Source organism: Quercus lobata, chromosome 7 (assembly GCF_001633185.2).
Source record: "Quercus lobata isolate SW786 chromosome 7, ValleyOak3.0 Primary Assembly, whole genome shotgun sequence".
In the NCBI taxonomy this organism is placed as follows: Eukaryota; Viridiplantae; Streptophyta; class Magnoliopsida; order Fagales; family Fagaceae; genus Quercus; species Quercus lobata.
This window is the reverse complement of record NC_044910.1, coordinates 46,703,617-46,721,555: the sequence shown is the minus strand read 5'-3', so window position 1 is coordinate 46,721,555 and position 17,939 is coordinate 46,703,617. Positions and strand designations below refer to the sequence as shown.

At 33.8% G+C, this 17,939-nt stretch overlaps 1 protein-coding gene across 1 annotated transcript; it reads right to left on the bottom strand.

Annotated features, from left to right (window-relative positions):
* Positions 1-3,701: 3,701 nt before the first annotated feature.
* On the bottom strand, positions 3,702-13,061 carry LOC115953455 (kinesin-like protein KIN-5B). The gene is made up of 24 exons (XM_031071100.1): positions 12,814-13,061; positions 12,265-12,463; positions 11,371-11,500; positions 11,101-11,256; positions 10,664-11,001; positions 10,399-10,537; positions 9,950-10,047; positions 9,705-9,861; positions 9,546-9,615; positions 9,387-9,463; positions 8,986-9,039; positions 8,822-8,902; positions 8,625-8,736; positions 8,441-8,527; positions 7,949-8,124; positions 7,681-7,842; positions 7,475-7,582; positions 7,198-7,356; positions 7,029-7,112; positions 6,723-6,928; positions 5,793-5,894; positions 5,591-5,700; positions 5,354-5,505; positions 3,702-4,324 (listed from the first exon to the last, which is right to left on the bottom strand). The coding sequence occupies exons 2-24, from the start codon at positions 12,441-12,443 to the stop codon at positions 4,148-4,150; spliced, it is 3,114 nt and encodes a 1,037-aa protein (XP_030926960.1). The 5' UTR covers positions 12,444-12,463; positions 12,814-13,061; the 3' UTR covers positions 3,702-4,147.
* Between the last annotated feature and the right edge of the window lie 4,878 nt (positions 13,062-17,939).

The following is a 17,939-nucleotide window of genomic DNA, read 5'->3' as shown; positions in this document are numbered from 1 at the left end:
AAAGTATTGGTATTTATAACAGGCGTGTGAGCGAGTTGAAAGGATCTAGAAGTGTAGAATGGTTTACTGGACCAAATTGAACAGAACAGGTCTGACCAACGGTTTCACATCAAGGAAATATAGTAGTAGCAGCAGCAGCAGCCTAGTAGGCAGCTTGGACTATTTCTTTGACTAGTGCAATCACCAGAGAATAGCAATGTTATTAGTATATATTACTTTTGTGTTAATAAACTATAATAATTCATTGTCTTTTTCGTATTAAATGATGAACGATGATATAGTTTTATCCACGTGCCCTGCCCTCGACGTTATAGGTGACGATGTTCACTTGTTCTTGATACCGTGTGACGTCTTGTCTTAATTAAGCACATAAAATACCATGTGAAATCAGTATCATTTGTATTTTAAAGAAATGTAATGTACACCACATTTTAATAATATGTTCATAACAAAATTATAAATTATAAATAGTAAATTATTATTAGTTTTTATTTTAACTTATTGCTGCAATTTTTTTTTTTGTTTGTAAATATTAGTTAATAACAATATGTTATTTATGGTTTGTGATGAAAATATTGTAAATATAATATTTTTTTTATATTATATTTGATTGTATTATTATTATTATTATTATTATTATTATTTCTTTTAATTTGGGGTGAGACGTAAGTGGTGACTCTAAGATGAGGTCATGAGTGGCGAGCTAAGCTAATAAATGAAACTTCCTTTGAAGCTTCCAAGGTTTTAAGAATAATCCTGCTAGTTTGAAATCTCAAAGTTGGTCTCGGTTTAGGGTTTATTATAAATAGTAAATTATTAATCTCAAAGTGTCCTAATCCGATTTTTTTTTTTCTTCTAAGAGCATTCCTATCAGCCCTTTAGAAAAAATAGTATTTTGACACACCAAAAATCAACTTTATCATTTTAGCACATCATTTTACAACATACCATTTATCAGATGTTCTATACTTCAATTCTATACATTAAAATAATATTTACTATACATTAAAATAATATATTACATTATCTCTATCCCTATCACTATCTTCATCATCATCACCAACGGCCACCACCGGCACAAACACCGACGGCCACCACCGGCAACAACGCCAACGGCCACCAATGCCACCTCAAAAAAAAAAAAAAAAAAAAAAAAAAACAACACAACCAGAGAGACTAAACCGGCACAAACCCACATCCACCAACACCACCTCAAAAAAAAAAAAAAAAAAAAAAAAAAACAACAACAACAACCAGAGAGACCAAACCAAACAAACCCACATCCATCACCGGCACAAACCCACATCCACCAAATCAATCAAACCCACATACCAAATCCACCGAATCAATTATAAAATTCAACAAACCGCATCCCATCCACCAAATCAAACAAACCCACATCCCAAACTGCCTCCGTCACCGTCGTTGATGAAAATTTCACTTCTGGCCACCGTGTCCTTCACATTGGAGTTCCTCTTCGTCGCAAAGTGGGTCGTGATCAGTGGCGAGCCGGGCAGTCTCTGTCTCTCGGCGTGGCAAGATCAGCGTGGCAAGATCGGTGTGGTGAGATCGGCGATGGCGAGAGGGCAAGGCAAGAGGGACAGAACAGAGAGAGCGAGAGATGTAGACGGAGAGAGAAAACAGTGAGAAGAGAGAGAAAACATTGAATTAAATATTGAGAGGAGAGAGAAAATATTGAATAAAAAATTATTTTTCGAAAATGGCATTTGTGTCTGTACCGTCTCATATTCGAGACGGTACTGTAGCATGTTCTAAAATTATAGAACATATAGCACATCTCATGAAGCTTGAACAGTAGTGTTTGGTGTGCCAAATGCCAAATATTTGGCATTTGGCACACCTGATGAGATTGCTCTAAAAAAGTACAACAAGATTTATTTATTTATATTGGATTGGAACCGTCACACACTTTTTTGGTGGGCACTAGTACGCAGATAAACTACACCAAAGTTTATCCCTAATCTAGTCCAGATGTTGATTTTAGTTGTTATGGAATGGTCGAAAGTCGAATCAGGACCTAGCTACTACAACTAGAAATTTAAAATTGTTATCTGACCATGTCGTTCATACAAAGACGCAAAGAATACAAGATTGTGTTCAGCTTACGCACCTTTTTTTTTTTTTTTTTTTTTTGGGTTGAGTTTTACAAGTTACACACTGTGCTGCTCCCTAAAATGTGGACTGGTTTAGAGCATTACACTCCTGCAAAAAATTCATGTTTATTTTAGTATAAGAACTTACATTTTTATATATTTTACATTATTAATTTTCAATAATAATCTATTTTAAACTTTAGTTTAATAAAATATCAATTTTTTAATTTTTTTTTTTTCATATACAACAATCATTATTTATTCTTCTCCTTCGTCATTGAGATATGTGAATAAAGAAGAAGAAAAAAAAAAAACTAAATACAAAATGAATAGTATTAGTGTATATTTACATGGTTGTTATAGGAACTTTGTAAATTTACAAAGCATTCACATTAATTCATGCAAAATTTCATGTCTATTTTAATATAAGAATTTACTTTTTTTTTTCACATACTTATTTTTTAAAGCACCTCACATCATATATCTATTTTATACTATATTTCATTAAAACATCAATCTTTCTTGATTTTTATAATTGTTTCTTATTTTTTCACATACAACAAACTATCATCCATTCTAACGTAATAATCATATATTTTTACACAACTTTACAATACCTTTTATGCGAGAGAATTTTGGATTTGATTAGCTAAAATGTTATACTATTTCTATTATACAAGAACGTGTAATACAAGTGCACTAATGGGTACACGCTTAGAATTGTTTTCCTTAAGTTCTCACGAAGAAAGTTTTATTTTGTTTGGATGAACGTTCCAGAACGTTTCGTAGTACGTATTGGTGTCGGTTGATAGTGTAGTAGTTACCATATATTAGCACCTTGATTTTACGCGGTCCAGTTTGATTATTGTTATTAACATTATTACTATCTTCTTTTGCCGTATTTGGCAGGTAGTGTAACAACTTGATATCAATTAGTTTTCTTTTCATACGGTGCGACTGTTCTGACACTGATCTTTGTCTTTTAAGAACATGTCTAGATTGCTTCCTCAACGTGTGGGGCACACCGCATACTACTTTTTTTTTTTTTTTTGAGAAAGCACACCGCATACTACTTGACTAGGAATAATATTCGGTGCAACATTCAGGTGAATGTTACATGCAAATGCAAGAGCACACCACTGGCAAGTCGTAACCAGGTGTTCTGGGACATTAGGCACCATTGTTCCAAGAGATTTCCGATCTAAATAGTAATGGAAATGAAATTAAAGCTAGCTAACTTTCAACGTAATAGTCAAATTTTGAGGTCTTGTTAGAAATTTTCAAACACCCCCTCTTCTTTACAGTTCCAGTACGAAGTCATGGATTCCAACCTCATGTATAAAAATTGCAAATCACAAGATAAATGGGCAAGAGCTTGTAAGAATTATTCATTCAAAGACAGCCACCAGTGAAATATTCAACATCAACATAAAAAATGCACATGTTGGACTACCTTCACATTTCGATTTTGACCTAACAACTTGGACTCATACTTATCAGTTAATGAGCATTTGAGCACATACACTTTACAGTTCCAGTACGAAGTCATGGATTCCAACCTCATGTATAAAATTGCAAATCACAAGATAAATGGGCAAGAGCTTGTAAGAATTATTCATTCAAAGACAGCCACCAATGAAATATTCAACATCAACATAAAAAATGCACATGTTGGACTACCTTCACATTTCGATTTTGACCTACAGCATTTTCAGATATAAAAGTTGCCACAAGATACATGGGAAACAGCAGGCAGGAATTATTCAATGCCATTTACCAAAGAACTAGTATTGTTCAACTTTTATATAAGATACATGTGCTCTGACTACATACACTCCTTGGTTTTCTGAATAAGAATATTATCCATGACATTTCAACCTTGACATGATATTTGGACTCGTGCTCATCAGTTGATGAGTGCAATTCTTGATTGAAAAAGGAGACTTAGTTAACATACTAACAAGCTAGCTTTAATTAATATCTTTCCATCATTATTAAGGAGTTAACTAAAACTAACACTTTCTAATCAAAAGTCAATTTAAATCTGCAAAAGGAGTTCTCTGAAGATGCGGTATCTTGCTTTCTGTAAGGGCCAACATCACTCCTTTCTCTGAAATTTCATAGGCAGGTGTTCTCATCTCCTCAATGGATGCCAAACTTGGCACTACCATAACTCGTTTCTTTGGTGTTGTGCTAGTATGGTTATCGACCTGTTCATACAAACACCAGTAAACAACTTAAAACTCTGCAATAGCATCTCCAGAGCTTTGTTTTTCATTATTTTGAGATCATCAATCCAGAGTTTTGTAGTGTTATCTGTGTATTTGCCTAGGTGTCTAATAATCACTAGATAAACCATTCTCACATTTGGGCCCATTTGGTAGCTGTGTTCAAAATAATGTGAAAACTGTGATTGGTATTCATAATGTAAAAAATGTGTTTGGTACCATATTTCAAATAACATATTTTAAAATGTAAAAAAACATAATTGTGCATTCAATATGTATATGTGTTTTTTTTTTGAAAGTGATGATTGTATAAGTAAAAGAATACTATTTTATTTAAGGAAAAAAAAAAAGGACAAAAAGGTAAGCCCATAGGAGAAAAAAAAGAGTTTGATCTTATCCATGAGTCCCATAATTTTTAAATTATTTACCAAAAAAAAAAAAAATAAAAAAAATAAAAATAAAAATAAAAATAAAGCCATTCACCATTGTTGCTTGAATACTAAAAACTAATATGAATGATAGTTTTCAAAATACATGTTTTAGAATTCATAATTTGAGAATTGTAACTCAAAAACCCATAATAAAACATCGCTATCAAACAAGTTTTTTTTTTTTTCCTCACAATTTTTAGTGTTTAAACACTGAAAACGGTTGTTTGAACATCACTATACCAAACAGGCCTTAGCCTGTCAAAAACTCTGTTTTATATTTTTAGAATTTCTCTTTTATATCCTATGCTTGGGAAACAAATAAGTTTCGAGTCAGAGTGAGAACTTCACTTTTCTATCCAATGCTTGAGAAAAAGGAATTTTAACTTTTAAGTGAGAGCCTGACATTTTTAAAACTTCTCTTTTCTATCCAATGCTTGAGAAAGAAAGGGGTTTTGTGAGATCCTACCAAAAGTACCCCTAAATAAATCAAGTCCATTTCCAAATATTTCAGCATTTTGAGAACTCACTCTTTTCTATGCTATAATTGAGAAAAAAAGGAGTTCTAAGTGAGAGAGAGTACCAGATAATCTTTTACTAGGCACTTTTCTGCCTGGCTTCGGATGTCCGATATGCTTGTACCATGCGTCTCTTGTATCAATTTAATTTGATCTAAGCACGAGGTGGTTATGGAATCTATTTCCTTCTTATTCTCATGGTCCAGCATTAGCGAATCTGCCCAGTCCAGATAGGTTTGAGAAGAATGCATAATTTAATAAGAAAAAGAAACTTAAATCAACATATAATGAAATTTAGTTACCATTAACAGCTGCCAACAATTCACAAGCTCCAGCATCAAAATCTGCATTTACAGAGGAAGATGCAGATACAAATTCCTCATGTGCAAAATGATTCGTGTATATATTTTCCCTGTTGAAACAACGGTTGAAGACACAAATGGTATAAGCTATAAGAGATACCAAGAAGAAATTTTCAACAAAAAAAGAAAAAGAAAAACTTACTTCACAGTAGATTCCATATCTGCAACACCGGTCTTATTAAGACTGTTTATGGATGACTGGGCATTTCCCCATTGCTGCCAAGAAGAATCCACTCTCTTTGAGCTGCATCAAAGAAAGATACAATCATATGTAAGTGACAATTAATGAGATTATCAATAACACTAGTCAGAATAAGGATGTTTTTAATTACCAAAAGACTTAAATATAGCTGCTTCAATCACTTCAAGCATTTTTCTATAACATCACCTGATACTTCTCAGGATTTGTATTTTCTTACCAATATACCCAAAAAAATATAACAGAAAACAACACAGAGAGAATCAAATATTACAATTAACTGGTCTTTGAAGTAAATCACACTCTTGAGTGGCAAGCATTTTTCTATAACATCACCTGATACTACTCAGGATTTGTATTTTCTTACCCATATACCCAAAATAATATAACAGAAAACAACAGAGAAAGACTCATATGTTACAGTTAACTGACCTTTGAAGTAAATCGCACTCTTGAGTGGTATAATGAAGGATATGATCATAAAATTCTTTTGAAGATAACATACTCAATGAAATGTGAGTTCCAAATTGAGCAAAGACCACTTGAAGGACAATTGTATCACTGTACTTTTGCAAAAATTACAGACAAATTTACTGTAAACCTCAACACATCCTTTCCAAGTGACCATTGTACTACTAATTTTTGTATAATTTCTGGAGAATATTTCACTCAAAGATACTTCTGTGCTGTATTATTTTAGGGAGGCAATGAGGATAATTGCACCCTATATGATATCAGTTATAAATTTAAATTACTTCTTTTGTCTTGGTTTTTATTATTTGCCTTTTTCAGTATCATTCCAAAATAATCACCCGGGATGAAGCTTGGGTTCTTTTTAATTTTGAAATTGAAGCCATGAAAATAAAAGCTTACCACTCATGGAAGCATTCTTCCATGATAGCCCTAGACTCTGTGGCTGTGAATGTGTCTTCTATGAAATGAGTTTCAGCCTTTTCTATGTATTCACCCAACTCCTTGTTAGCAACAGATGAAACTTGCTGCATCTCAGACATCTCTTGCTTCAGTTTTTTGCTCTCTTGTATACTTGAGTCCTGGATGTTCCTTGCTGCCTCTGAGACCTAATATAACATTTTTAATTGTCAAGCATTAAAAATTTGCAAACTGTTCAATGTAAGTTAACATAATAACATTGAAATAACAGAGAGTGACTTAACCCACCATAGCAGTTTTGCTAGATGTCAAAGTTGCTAATATTCCTGCAATTTTCTCCAGAGCCTGTTTTTCCTCCCTCGCAGCCTTGTCCTGTTTAATAGCAGTAGAAGTCTATCAGCCTTCAATCTGTACTTGACATAAGTAAATCATGGAGTGGGACTCAAAATTATCTTACCTTAAACATCTTCTCAAAATTTACCAATTGATGATATCTCTCCGTTTGGCTTTCTTCAAGAATTGTCATGACTTTAGAAGAACGATGATAAAGGTTATTAAAGAATTCCACAGTTGCCTTTGAAATTACTTGTGCTGATACAAAACTACGTTGTAACCCCTACGATTCACAAAGATTAAGTATTTTCAATACACATTATATTTGTAAATTATCAAGAAAAATAGCCAAGAGATTTTGGTCATCAAAAAAACAGATTTTCACTTATAATCTAATCTACCTCCTCCTGTTGTCTAGTGGAAAAAGCCAGTAACTGTTTTTGTTCATCAAGAGAATTTTGGATGTCACAAATAACTTCGCTGGCCTCCGAAACCGCAGTGACAAGAAACTGTAAAGGCAACAAATTTTCTAATCATTTATTAATCTAGCACCTACATAAGCAAAAATGAAAAAAAAAAAAATGCATCTTCTTCTTTGGCTTCGTACATTCTCAACTGCTGTTGCTTGCAATGAGATTGTAGAATTTATCTCTTCAAGGTCTGAGGAAGCTTTCCTTTGGAATGCATTAGCAAGCTCCTTCAAGGTTGCTACACCTAAAGTATAAGTCTCTGCCATTTTCTTAATCCTTGATTCAAGGGCCTGCGTTACCTGGAAATATTGATAAAAAAAAAATAAAAAAAAATAAAAAAGGAATCAGAGAACAAGTACAAACTAAGCAAGCATAAAGAGGAGACAAAAGTCATTCTTTCCTTACATCAGATTTACTAGCAAGATGTGAGTGGACATGTTCTTCCATGCATCTTAAATGTAGCTGTTGTTGAGAAACAGACCCCAGTATGGTTCTGTGAAGGTCTTTTAAGCTCTGATCAAGCTGAGAACCAAAATTCAAAACCATACTCTGGTTTTCTGTTTCCATCTTGTCTTTCTGATCTGCAGAGTAATAACATTCAAGATGGGGTTTAGAAGGCACATGAATACATTATTTATCATGTATGTACTTCTTCTTTGTTTCCTCTTCTACTTCTATTTTTCTTTAAAAGAAAAAACAATAAATGTGGAATGTGGAAGTTCACTTATCTTCTCCAAAGACATCAACAACAAAGCCTTAGTCCCAAAGACGAAATTTCCAAAAAAATGTCCACTTTTTAAGAATTAAAATTTATTTTATAGGTTTGAGAAGATTGACATGCACTACAAAAATATTCAAGAATGTAACTTTAGAGTGGAAGCAAAGAAGTTGTCATACCTAATTTTGTAAACAGTGAATCTATATCCTCTGATGCACTTTGCAGATTGGTGCGTAACTGCTTTGCATGTTCAACTAAAGAATTTTCTGTATATGCATTGAAAAATACATTTATAATTTAATAATGGGACAAATATACAGCAAGAAAGACAAAAGTTTGCCAGTACTCTTTCTGTTGACTTACCTGAGCATAGCAGTTTGGATATGATAAACTCTTTTTCCTTCAGTGTTGAGATGGCTAACCTATAACTCTCTTGAAGATCAAGCAATGCCTTGTTACTGCTTTCCAGATTTATCTGAAAGAACATAATTTTTCTTGATAAAACAGATATATGCACTGAGAAAACTAAGAAAAAACAAAGAAGAACAAAACTTTCCTACCTTGCAATCCTTGAGCTCACTTTCAAAATCCAGTTTCTGTTCTTGCTCAGTTAGATACAGCTCACGAAACCTGTCCACTTGCTGCAGGAAGAAGGGCATTTATAATTAAAACAATCACATAGTAGGTGAATGATACAATTGACCAAGGAGCAACTGAATCAAACCTTCTCACTCAGGCTGAGATCATTCTCCAATTGCTCTATCTTCTCATTCCTTGCCTGCAGGTGTTCAAATACATCAGACTACATAGGAAGAAAGCTGTTGCCAGTTACATGTTTCAGCTGTCCTTAAACTGTGGATGGTTTAAAGTAGGCCATGGTCTAGCTTGAGATTGGCCAAATAAAATGATATTTTAGTCCCAATTAATTGGGATCAGCTAGACAAATTCAAGTGATATCATCCCAAATCTGTAATTTTCAATAATAGAGTATCGGTGAAAAATCTCAGTGCCAACCCAATTAACGTTGGACCATTAACTGAATCTCATCCTTAAATATTATTAGCAGATATTTGTTTTCAATTAAAGATGTATAAAAAAATGAATATAAACACCATTCAAGTCCACCTTCTTTTCAGCTTCTTCCCTAGAAAATCTTTCATGTGGAATATAAACACCATTCTTATCCCTGGCTGCTCGAACATCTGCATTGGTTTTCAAAAATATGACTCAGTTTGGATCTTTTGTAGCACAATACAATACAAAAAAGCAAGTGAATCATCAAACCTTCTTTCATTCTTTCAATTTCTGAATACAAATCTTTGAGCAACACAGCTTTGGACATTTTCTGGTTTGCCTGAAAAATAAGCTTCGTCATCAGCACCAAAATAAATATAGAAAATAGAATAGAATAAATTGGAGAAAAAAGGAGCAGTAGCAAAAAACCTCAGGTTTGTTTTTTATGTTTTTGGCACGACAGGCATAATCTAAAGTGCTTAGAGTTTCATCCAAACAATGAGCAGAAGGAGAAATTGTAGCTATAATGCAAGTTTTTGTTTTCCCCCCTAAGGAGTCCCTCAATAGCCTTGTAAGCTTGCTATCCCTGAAGTCGGAAAAAATGGAAAATGCATTGGAACATAATTACAAGAAATCCAACATATTAGGAGAGTAGATAAGATGTTGGCATGAACCTGTAAGGTATATGGGCAGAATGTTCCACAAGTGCATTGATAACACGGCCTAGAGTGAGTAAGCTTTTGTTTATCTCCCCAGCTTCTCTTGCACGACCCTGCAATTAGATTTCACACTTGATCAAAATCTGATAGTCACCCAAAAGGTAGAATTGAGAAATTCAGAGTCTAATTGTATACTGCTGTAGATATGGACATACTTTTGAAATTGAAACAATACAAAAATATATACTAGCAAACATGAAGTGTCTTAGGAGACAAAAAGCATCATGACATTTATGGCTCGTGTAAAGTAATCTTCCGAGAATTACTTTACAATAGTTTCCACTGCCATCAAATTGTCCTAATTGAAAGACAAGGTTAAGCTTCTCTGAACCTGCCATCAAATTGTCCTAATTGAAAGACAAGGTGAAGTAATCTTCTGAGAACTTCTAGCAATATTATCATACCTCTCGTGCACCTGAGCGAGATATATTCTCTGACCCTGCTAAATCAACAAGATTAAGCTTGCCGCATTTAATTAGCTCCTCATCACCAAGAGCAGCTTCTTTTATATGGACAGTAATGGAAAATATAGAATGAGAACGGCTGAAACAAAGAAAATTAATTTCGTAAATCTTGGGTTTTTTTTTTTTTTAAGATCCAACATCCTTATTGGATGAGAATAACAAATAATTGAATGAAAATAAGAAAAAAAATAAAGCAAAAATTTACCTGCTGCGCTTGTTTAACAAGGTATCTGCTGTACGCCTTTTGGCTGCCCCCCGTTCTAAGAGAGTATAAATTTCATTTACACTGTATACAGCTTCTTCTTCAAGTCCTCTTACAATCACACAGCCCTTTCCATCCTCCATCAAGGAAATAGGTTTCTTTTGTTTATCTTCAGTTGATCTTGAATTGTCCTCAGGAGCCAGCAAATCAGTTATTTCTTCATTGTAAAGCTCTGAAAATGTAACTTTCAAGCTATAGTCAGCATTTTGTGCCTCCAGCATATCAAAGATTTGACGAACTGCCCGTGGAATAACTCCGGCTTCAGCAGGCAAATCTCCACCCTGTAAATCATAGTATGAAAAATGGCTGTGATGTTCAGAGAATGACTATTCTGCTATCATTTAGAAAAGTAAGGATAGAATTAGAAGACCAATCTATACCTTTTTTCTCATCCCACCCTCCATTGTATATGTTTTACCAGTGCCTGTCTGCCCATATGCAAAGACAGTGCAGTTGAATCCATCAAGAACTTCGTTAACAACTGGGGCAATGGCTTGGTCATATATAGATCTTTGCTGTGCTTTGGGCCCAAAAACCTAGCATATTTTACAAAATAGAAAAGGATTTGTATATTTAGAATATTAATCGTCAGTAAAAACCATGGAGGCAAAATAGTCATAAAGCATAAAAGAGGGAGAAGAGAAGCACACCTTGTCAAAGGTGAAAGCTCTATCTACTTGCTTGTTAGCTAGATTTTGAATTACGGTGACTTCTCTTTTATGTTCATTACATGATATCACCCTTGGCACATTTGACCTTATCTCATCATCATTTAATGGTCTGACATTGAAATCAAATGAAATATCATCACACACAGTTTAAATGATATACATGAGTTCTAATACAGGGAATAAGTACACACTCCCTATTATATTTATGTCACATAAGTCATTTAGGTCAATCTTGGCACAACCACGAAGCTACAAGAGAACTTCAACAACACAACAAGTGCAAACACAAAAAAATACATGGTCTCACATGCTAGAAATACAAGGTTGTCCGAGAACAAAACTAACCTAATTCCTTTCAAAATCACCAAGTGGAATGTGGTCATTGATAATTTACAACCTATGACTTGTCAATATTCTCAAAACCATTAAGAAATACAAAGGAAGTAAAACAAAAAAAAAAAAAAAAACCATTTTTTGTCTCCTCCAATTTACTTTACTTACATAAAAATCTTTCTTTGAAGACTATCAACCAAGCAAGTAATTTTCAACAAATAATCATGGGTAACATGGAGATGCTCCTTTTTTTTTCAAAATTCACCTCATTAAGAAACCGAGACAATGCCACTGAGTTACAAGGCTCTTGTGGCGGGTAACACGGAGATATCTCTAGCAACTATAATAAAAAACAACTAATTCTCAATCATATATTGTCATCCATTAGCATTAGCAATTCTATCAGTCATGTTAATTCAAAGGGCACCACAAGCAAACATGAATCATCATTGAGATACCCGAAAATCGACACTTAACCATAACATCTAGAACTTGATCCTATCAAAATACAATCACAAACAGAGAAACCGAACACCAAACCTGCATCTTAGTAGAACTTGAACATTGGTCTCTTTATCCCTGTTGTCCTGACGGCTTGAGTTCCAGTCTGCGAGTCTCGGATCAGTACGCCGCCGTTCAGGACGAGGCGTAAGAAAAGGAGACGGAGATGGTACCAAACCCAAACCCACTTTCTTGGATTGATCAGGAGTGAACGACATCTTCTTCACTCAATTCGGATCTTAATTATCACAAACACAAACAAGAACCCTAATTAGCGTCTAACCATGAAAATTTACAATATATATTATTGCAAAACTCAGTCAGAATACAAATATACAACCAAAAAAATCAAAAATCAAAACCTAACCCTCCCGTTTGGTTGGAGAGAAAATGAAGGAAAAGAAGAGAGATCAAAATTGTAAGAGATTTTTTAATTTTTTTTTTTTTTCACTTTTTTCTCAAGAATAAGATCTTATCTTATTTTGATTTCTTTTAGTTTTCTCAGAAACTAAATAGAAAGTACTTCCAGATCATAACTGAGTTGTTAAAAACACAAAAACAAAAACAAAAAAAAAGAGTTGTACTTACAGAGTGTTTGGGTGAGAAAGAGGGATTTGGATTAAAAGCAAAAAAAAAAAAATGATGGGAGAATCTGATGAAAGAGCGAAAGAGGAAAGGGCTTTTAATTTCTGTCTTTCTTGGTTCTCCTGTTTCTGAGAGATATGGGGAAATTTAAATTTTTGGCTTTTTGCTAATATGGAAGATTGGAGGAGTGTGTGTGTTTTTTTTTTTCAAAATGAGGATGCCGAAAGGGTTTTGGTTTTTTTGAATCTTTAACGGCTACTTTGGGTATTTGTAACTTGTGAGGGACAGCCGTTGTGGGGACAGGGAGATTCTTTGGCTTTTTGAAAAAGTTGTGTAAATTTTCAAATGGGACGCGTAGCCTGGATTGCACTTTTTTTTTAAGGTAAATCATCTTAAACACACCTTGCGTTAGGAGCTTCACTTATTGCTAATGATGGCATGAGGAATGAAGGTGCTTGGGTAGCATTATACCAATTACTTGGTTTCATATTTTTTCAACACACTCATGGCTCCTCATACCAAACTAGTGACGCTCCTAAGGGCTCTTTGAGGGGGACCTACCAAGTCTTCTTACTTGAGTTGGATCGATGAGCAAGATGAGGAGATATCATGTGAAGGCATCTTACTCCACATGATGCCCTAAGGTCATGGCAGAGGAGGGTCATGGTGGGCAAAGATGGATTTTGATGATGGGTAGCAACAGCTAGTGCCAATCCTATGTGATGGCGCCTAGCATTGATGGCTTAGTTGTTGGTTTCTTGTGTGTGGGCTTAGTGGCTTGAGTGCAAGGCAGAACTGGACTGCTGTGATGATTAAATGTTGTGTGCATGGCATTGGTGGCTTAGTTGCTAGTTTCTTGTGTGTGGGCTTAGTGGCTTGAGTGTAAGGCAAGGTTAGGCTGCTGTAATGATTAAATGTTGTGTGCAAAGCATTGGGCTAATGGGTGTTAGCTGAATGCATGGACAAGTGTTAGTAGGCTGATGGTAGTTACTTTGTGTACTGCATGTGGGCATGCTATGTGGGCTATATTGTTGATGAGAAGGCCTTGAGCATGGGCCAAGCCTCCCAAAATGTGTGAGAACATGTTGTGTGAGTTGCTGGAGAAAGGGCAGAGGCTCCATGGTCTGCTGAAACATAGGTTGTACATGTGCAGTATGTGTAGTAACAGTTACCAAGCAGTTCCTAACTTTCCTGATGATCAGACCTGTTATGTGGGATCTAGAAACGTGGAGAGCAGGCCAAAATAGTATCAGTTGAAGGTGTCTTAAGTTAGAACACAAGTTGCAAATTGTCCAAGACCTAAGTAGTTACTAGGCAGTAACTATCATGGCAGTTAATTTTGTGTATTTAACCCTAAAGCTGTTGAGGGTGTCAACAGCAGAGTATATTTGGCATTGGGAAAATTTTGTATAATTCTCTAGGCTTGTAAAAGGGTTTTTTTGTACTTGAGATTAAGTAATAAATGTTGGGGGTGGGTTCCTTGTAAATATTGTGTGTGTATACATCCCTATATAATATGTTTTAAGTGTTACTGCAGTGTGGGTGTGTGGTGTTGGCTGAGACTAAGTTAGAGACTTAGGGCCATCACAGGTAGAAAATTTGAGTGAAAAATGACCCTGTGACACATTGTTACCCACAAACTTACATACATTTTTTTTAAAAGAACTTACATACATTTCATTTTAACATCGTGACTTGAACAACGTGGTACATGTAATAAGCAACATCTGTTTATTTTTGGGTAATCACTGTTACACACAATGTGTACATAAACACCCTACGTGCAACAATCACTATCCTTTTCTTTTCTTTTTTTTCATTTTGGTTCCCAACTTTTAAGCTATATGTGAATTTGATTTCTAATCTTTCAAATATTCAACTCATTCCTTAATGATTTAGTATTTTGTTAATATGGTCCCTATTATTAAATGATGGATAGAAAATACTAATGTAACTAATGGCTAAATTAAATATTGTTTTCATGCCATGTATATTGACATGTCAGCATAAACTTAAAAAAAAAAAAAAAAACCGAAATGGAACAAAAAAAAAATGATCAATATAAAATGGGCCAAATGTTAGGAGTTTGTTTCCTTTTATATAAGTGAAACGTGCTTTAGTCCCTTTTTTATGTGCCAAATATTCACTTTTTGCCCAAAAAAATTTAAATTAAATTAAATTAACAAGCCTCTAGCTCTAGCTGAAGTTATTTAATTATGTAGCCTCTTTTGAAACTCTATTGAACTCAAGATTTAAGCAAATGGGCATTGTGGGGTCAAAGAATTTGGCAACCCCGGCCCACCTTATACTAAGCCCAAGGCCCACGCCGAGGACGAATGAAGAAAGCCCAAATTGCCAAGAAACATTGCCGAGGACAATTTTGTCCTCGACCAACCGAGATCCTAGAAGGGAAGAACGGCACACCATCGAAGGCAGCCTCCCAGAGCGTCCCAAGAAAAAGGACAAGTACAGTAGGACATCCATGGGAGCATAGTGGAGGAGCAATTCAAGGAGAAACTGTCATCTCCACATTAAATGCCCACAACTAATGTTCTGGCCGCATTAATGAGGAAATGACTCTTGAACAGTACTATCTTAGTTGCTGCAACACACAGAAGGTCTGGAAAGGTGGCTGATGAGACAAGCACTCGAGTAGTGACCTGCATGATCAACAGATGGAGGGCCAAGATCAATCGGTAGGCGGTATACAATGTGAGAAATCCTCCAGTAATGGGGGACAGAAAAAGGAAAAAGAGAGAATACGATATCAATTTGCATGATCTTGGAAACCTTTGTAACCAAGCACTAAAGAAAGAATAAGAACAATAAGTTCCTCGGAAGAAATGCTCGAGGACAGAATTTCATACTTTAGTCCACGTCCTTGTTATTCAACCCACTCATAACCATGTCTAGTTGTTGCAACCTTCACTAAGGCCTAGTTCTTAAACTCATTCTCTATAAATTTATTGTATTGGGCTAGATGGGCTGGAGTCCACTCATCTAATAGAAGGAGTGCTCAAACCCAGCCCCTACAGGCATTTACATGGATCATCTGATGTAGCTATGCCTAAAATTGAGTTTCAAAAAAGGCTACATAACTAGATAATTTCAAGTAAAGACTTTTCAATAATATTTGTTGCAAAAATTGAATACTTTGCAAAAAAAAGCCAACATGCTACAGTTGCATGAGAATGGTTTCAAGGTTTTTTTTTTAATTTTTTTTTTGTTTTTTTTAATTCAACAACTGAGGGAGGGGGATTTGAACCATGCATATATCCTTTTGAAACACTTGAAGTAGAAAGTGTCAATACTATAAGGCTTTTGACAAGACATTTCTCAAGTTGATTAGAAATAAAATTCTTTCTTGTTCATATATCTTCAAAAATATCATGGCCATTGTTTAACAGTAAAAATTGTTACAATATACAAGAAATATAATAGCAAATTTAATTAATCACTTAAAACGACGTTGATACAACAATGACTCATTGCCTCCTTGATTTCAAAGGCCAACAACTTCTCCAATAACAGACACCAATTTAATTTCCAAGTGAGTCTTTTTATGCTGAACTCTATTTTATTTTTTCAACTTTAGAAATGTGGATTGTTAGGCTTTAATTGGAATAATTAAAGCCTAACAATTATTATCTCCTACATGATAGTTTCCTTTGATATCTTGTTCCAGACAACATTGACATGTACTCGCCATGTCTAATTTCAGTTATGGTCAATTGTGCATTGCTTTGTCTTGAGAAGTGAAGACCTACATTTTAAAAAGAAGATAATGACAAAGATGAATAAGGACAGTAAAAAATAATTTCCATATATTTTTTCATCATCATCATCATCATTATTATTATTATTGCTTATAAAACCACAAATTCTCTTATAAATTTGCTAAAATTATTATCTTATAATATATTTTGTTAATGATTGTATCATGATCGACTTTAAAGTCATAATTGTTATAATAGCAAACACATTTCAAAGATTTATAACATTTCTTATATATGGGGTATGACACCACGCCATTAATTTGACCCATGTAATAAGGGGTAATTTCACAATGATTTATATCCCACTTTTTGAGCTTCAATTTTCAAAATATTCGACTCACTTCTTATACTCATTCCAAAGAAGAGATCAATTATTAACTTTTCATTTTCAAACAGAAAAAAGTTTATCACAATATATATTTTTTACTCTTTCACAATAAAACAAAAATTACAGAATATTATTTTTATAACTTTCACAATAAAACAAGAATACAAACTATCATTTTCCAACATTTTCATACAAAAATCATTAACCTGTTATTAATTTCATCCAATATCTCAATAATCTTTCTTGTGAATTTATAATTCTATTTTATAATTATGACAAACAAAATTTATTTTATAGACAAAATAAATGAATCACGATAAAAGTGATGCAATGATGTTATCATACTATATGTGTTTTCAAATTTGGAAATTGAATGATATAGTGATAGGTATATTTCATGCCTACTCAGAAATGCAAATATCATTTTGATGAAATAAAATATTAAAAAAAAAGAATCAAATATCTGTATTATTAGTTTCATTTTGTTTTTTGTTTTTCTCTTCTTTTTTTTTCTTTTTTTTCTCTTTCCTTCATGTATAATGTACCTTGAAACTCATTATTGGCAACTTTGTTTTGTTATGTCATTTTTCACAAAGTTGCAGGAATATAATTTTTCATACTACTATAAATAAAAGCAAAACCTCATGTGTGATTCTTAGACAACTCTTTTATTTAGCCTTCCACCATATCATTTTCTAATTACCACCATGTGCCACTTTTAACCTTTCACATAAGGAAAAATCTTAACGATTTTTTAATTTAATTTTTATTATTTATTTGTACTCAATAATAAATAATTTTATTTCCTTACAATATATATATATATATATAGCCAATTGTAAAATGCAAAAAAAAAAAAAAAGAAGCCAAAATGTAAATCCAGAAAGTAAAATAAGGTGTTAACTGATGCATACACTTCCTCATTTTGTCTCTGAACTTAGCATTGAATAATTGTTATCTGATTATTCCACTCTATTTTCCAACTTCTTAGATTCTCTACTCCTAATTTCCTTAGTTTTTGAAAT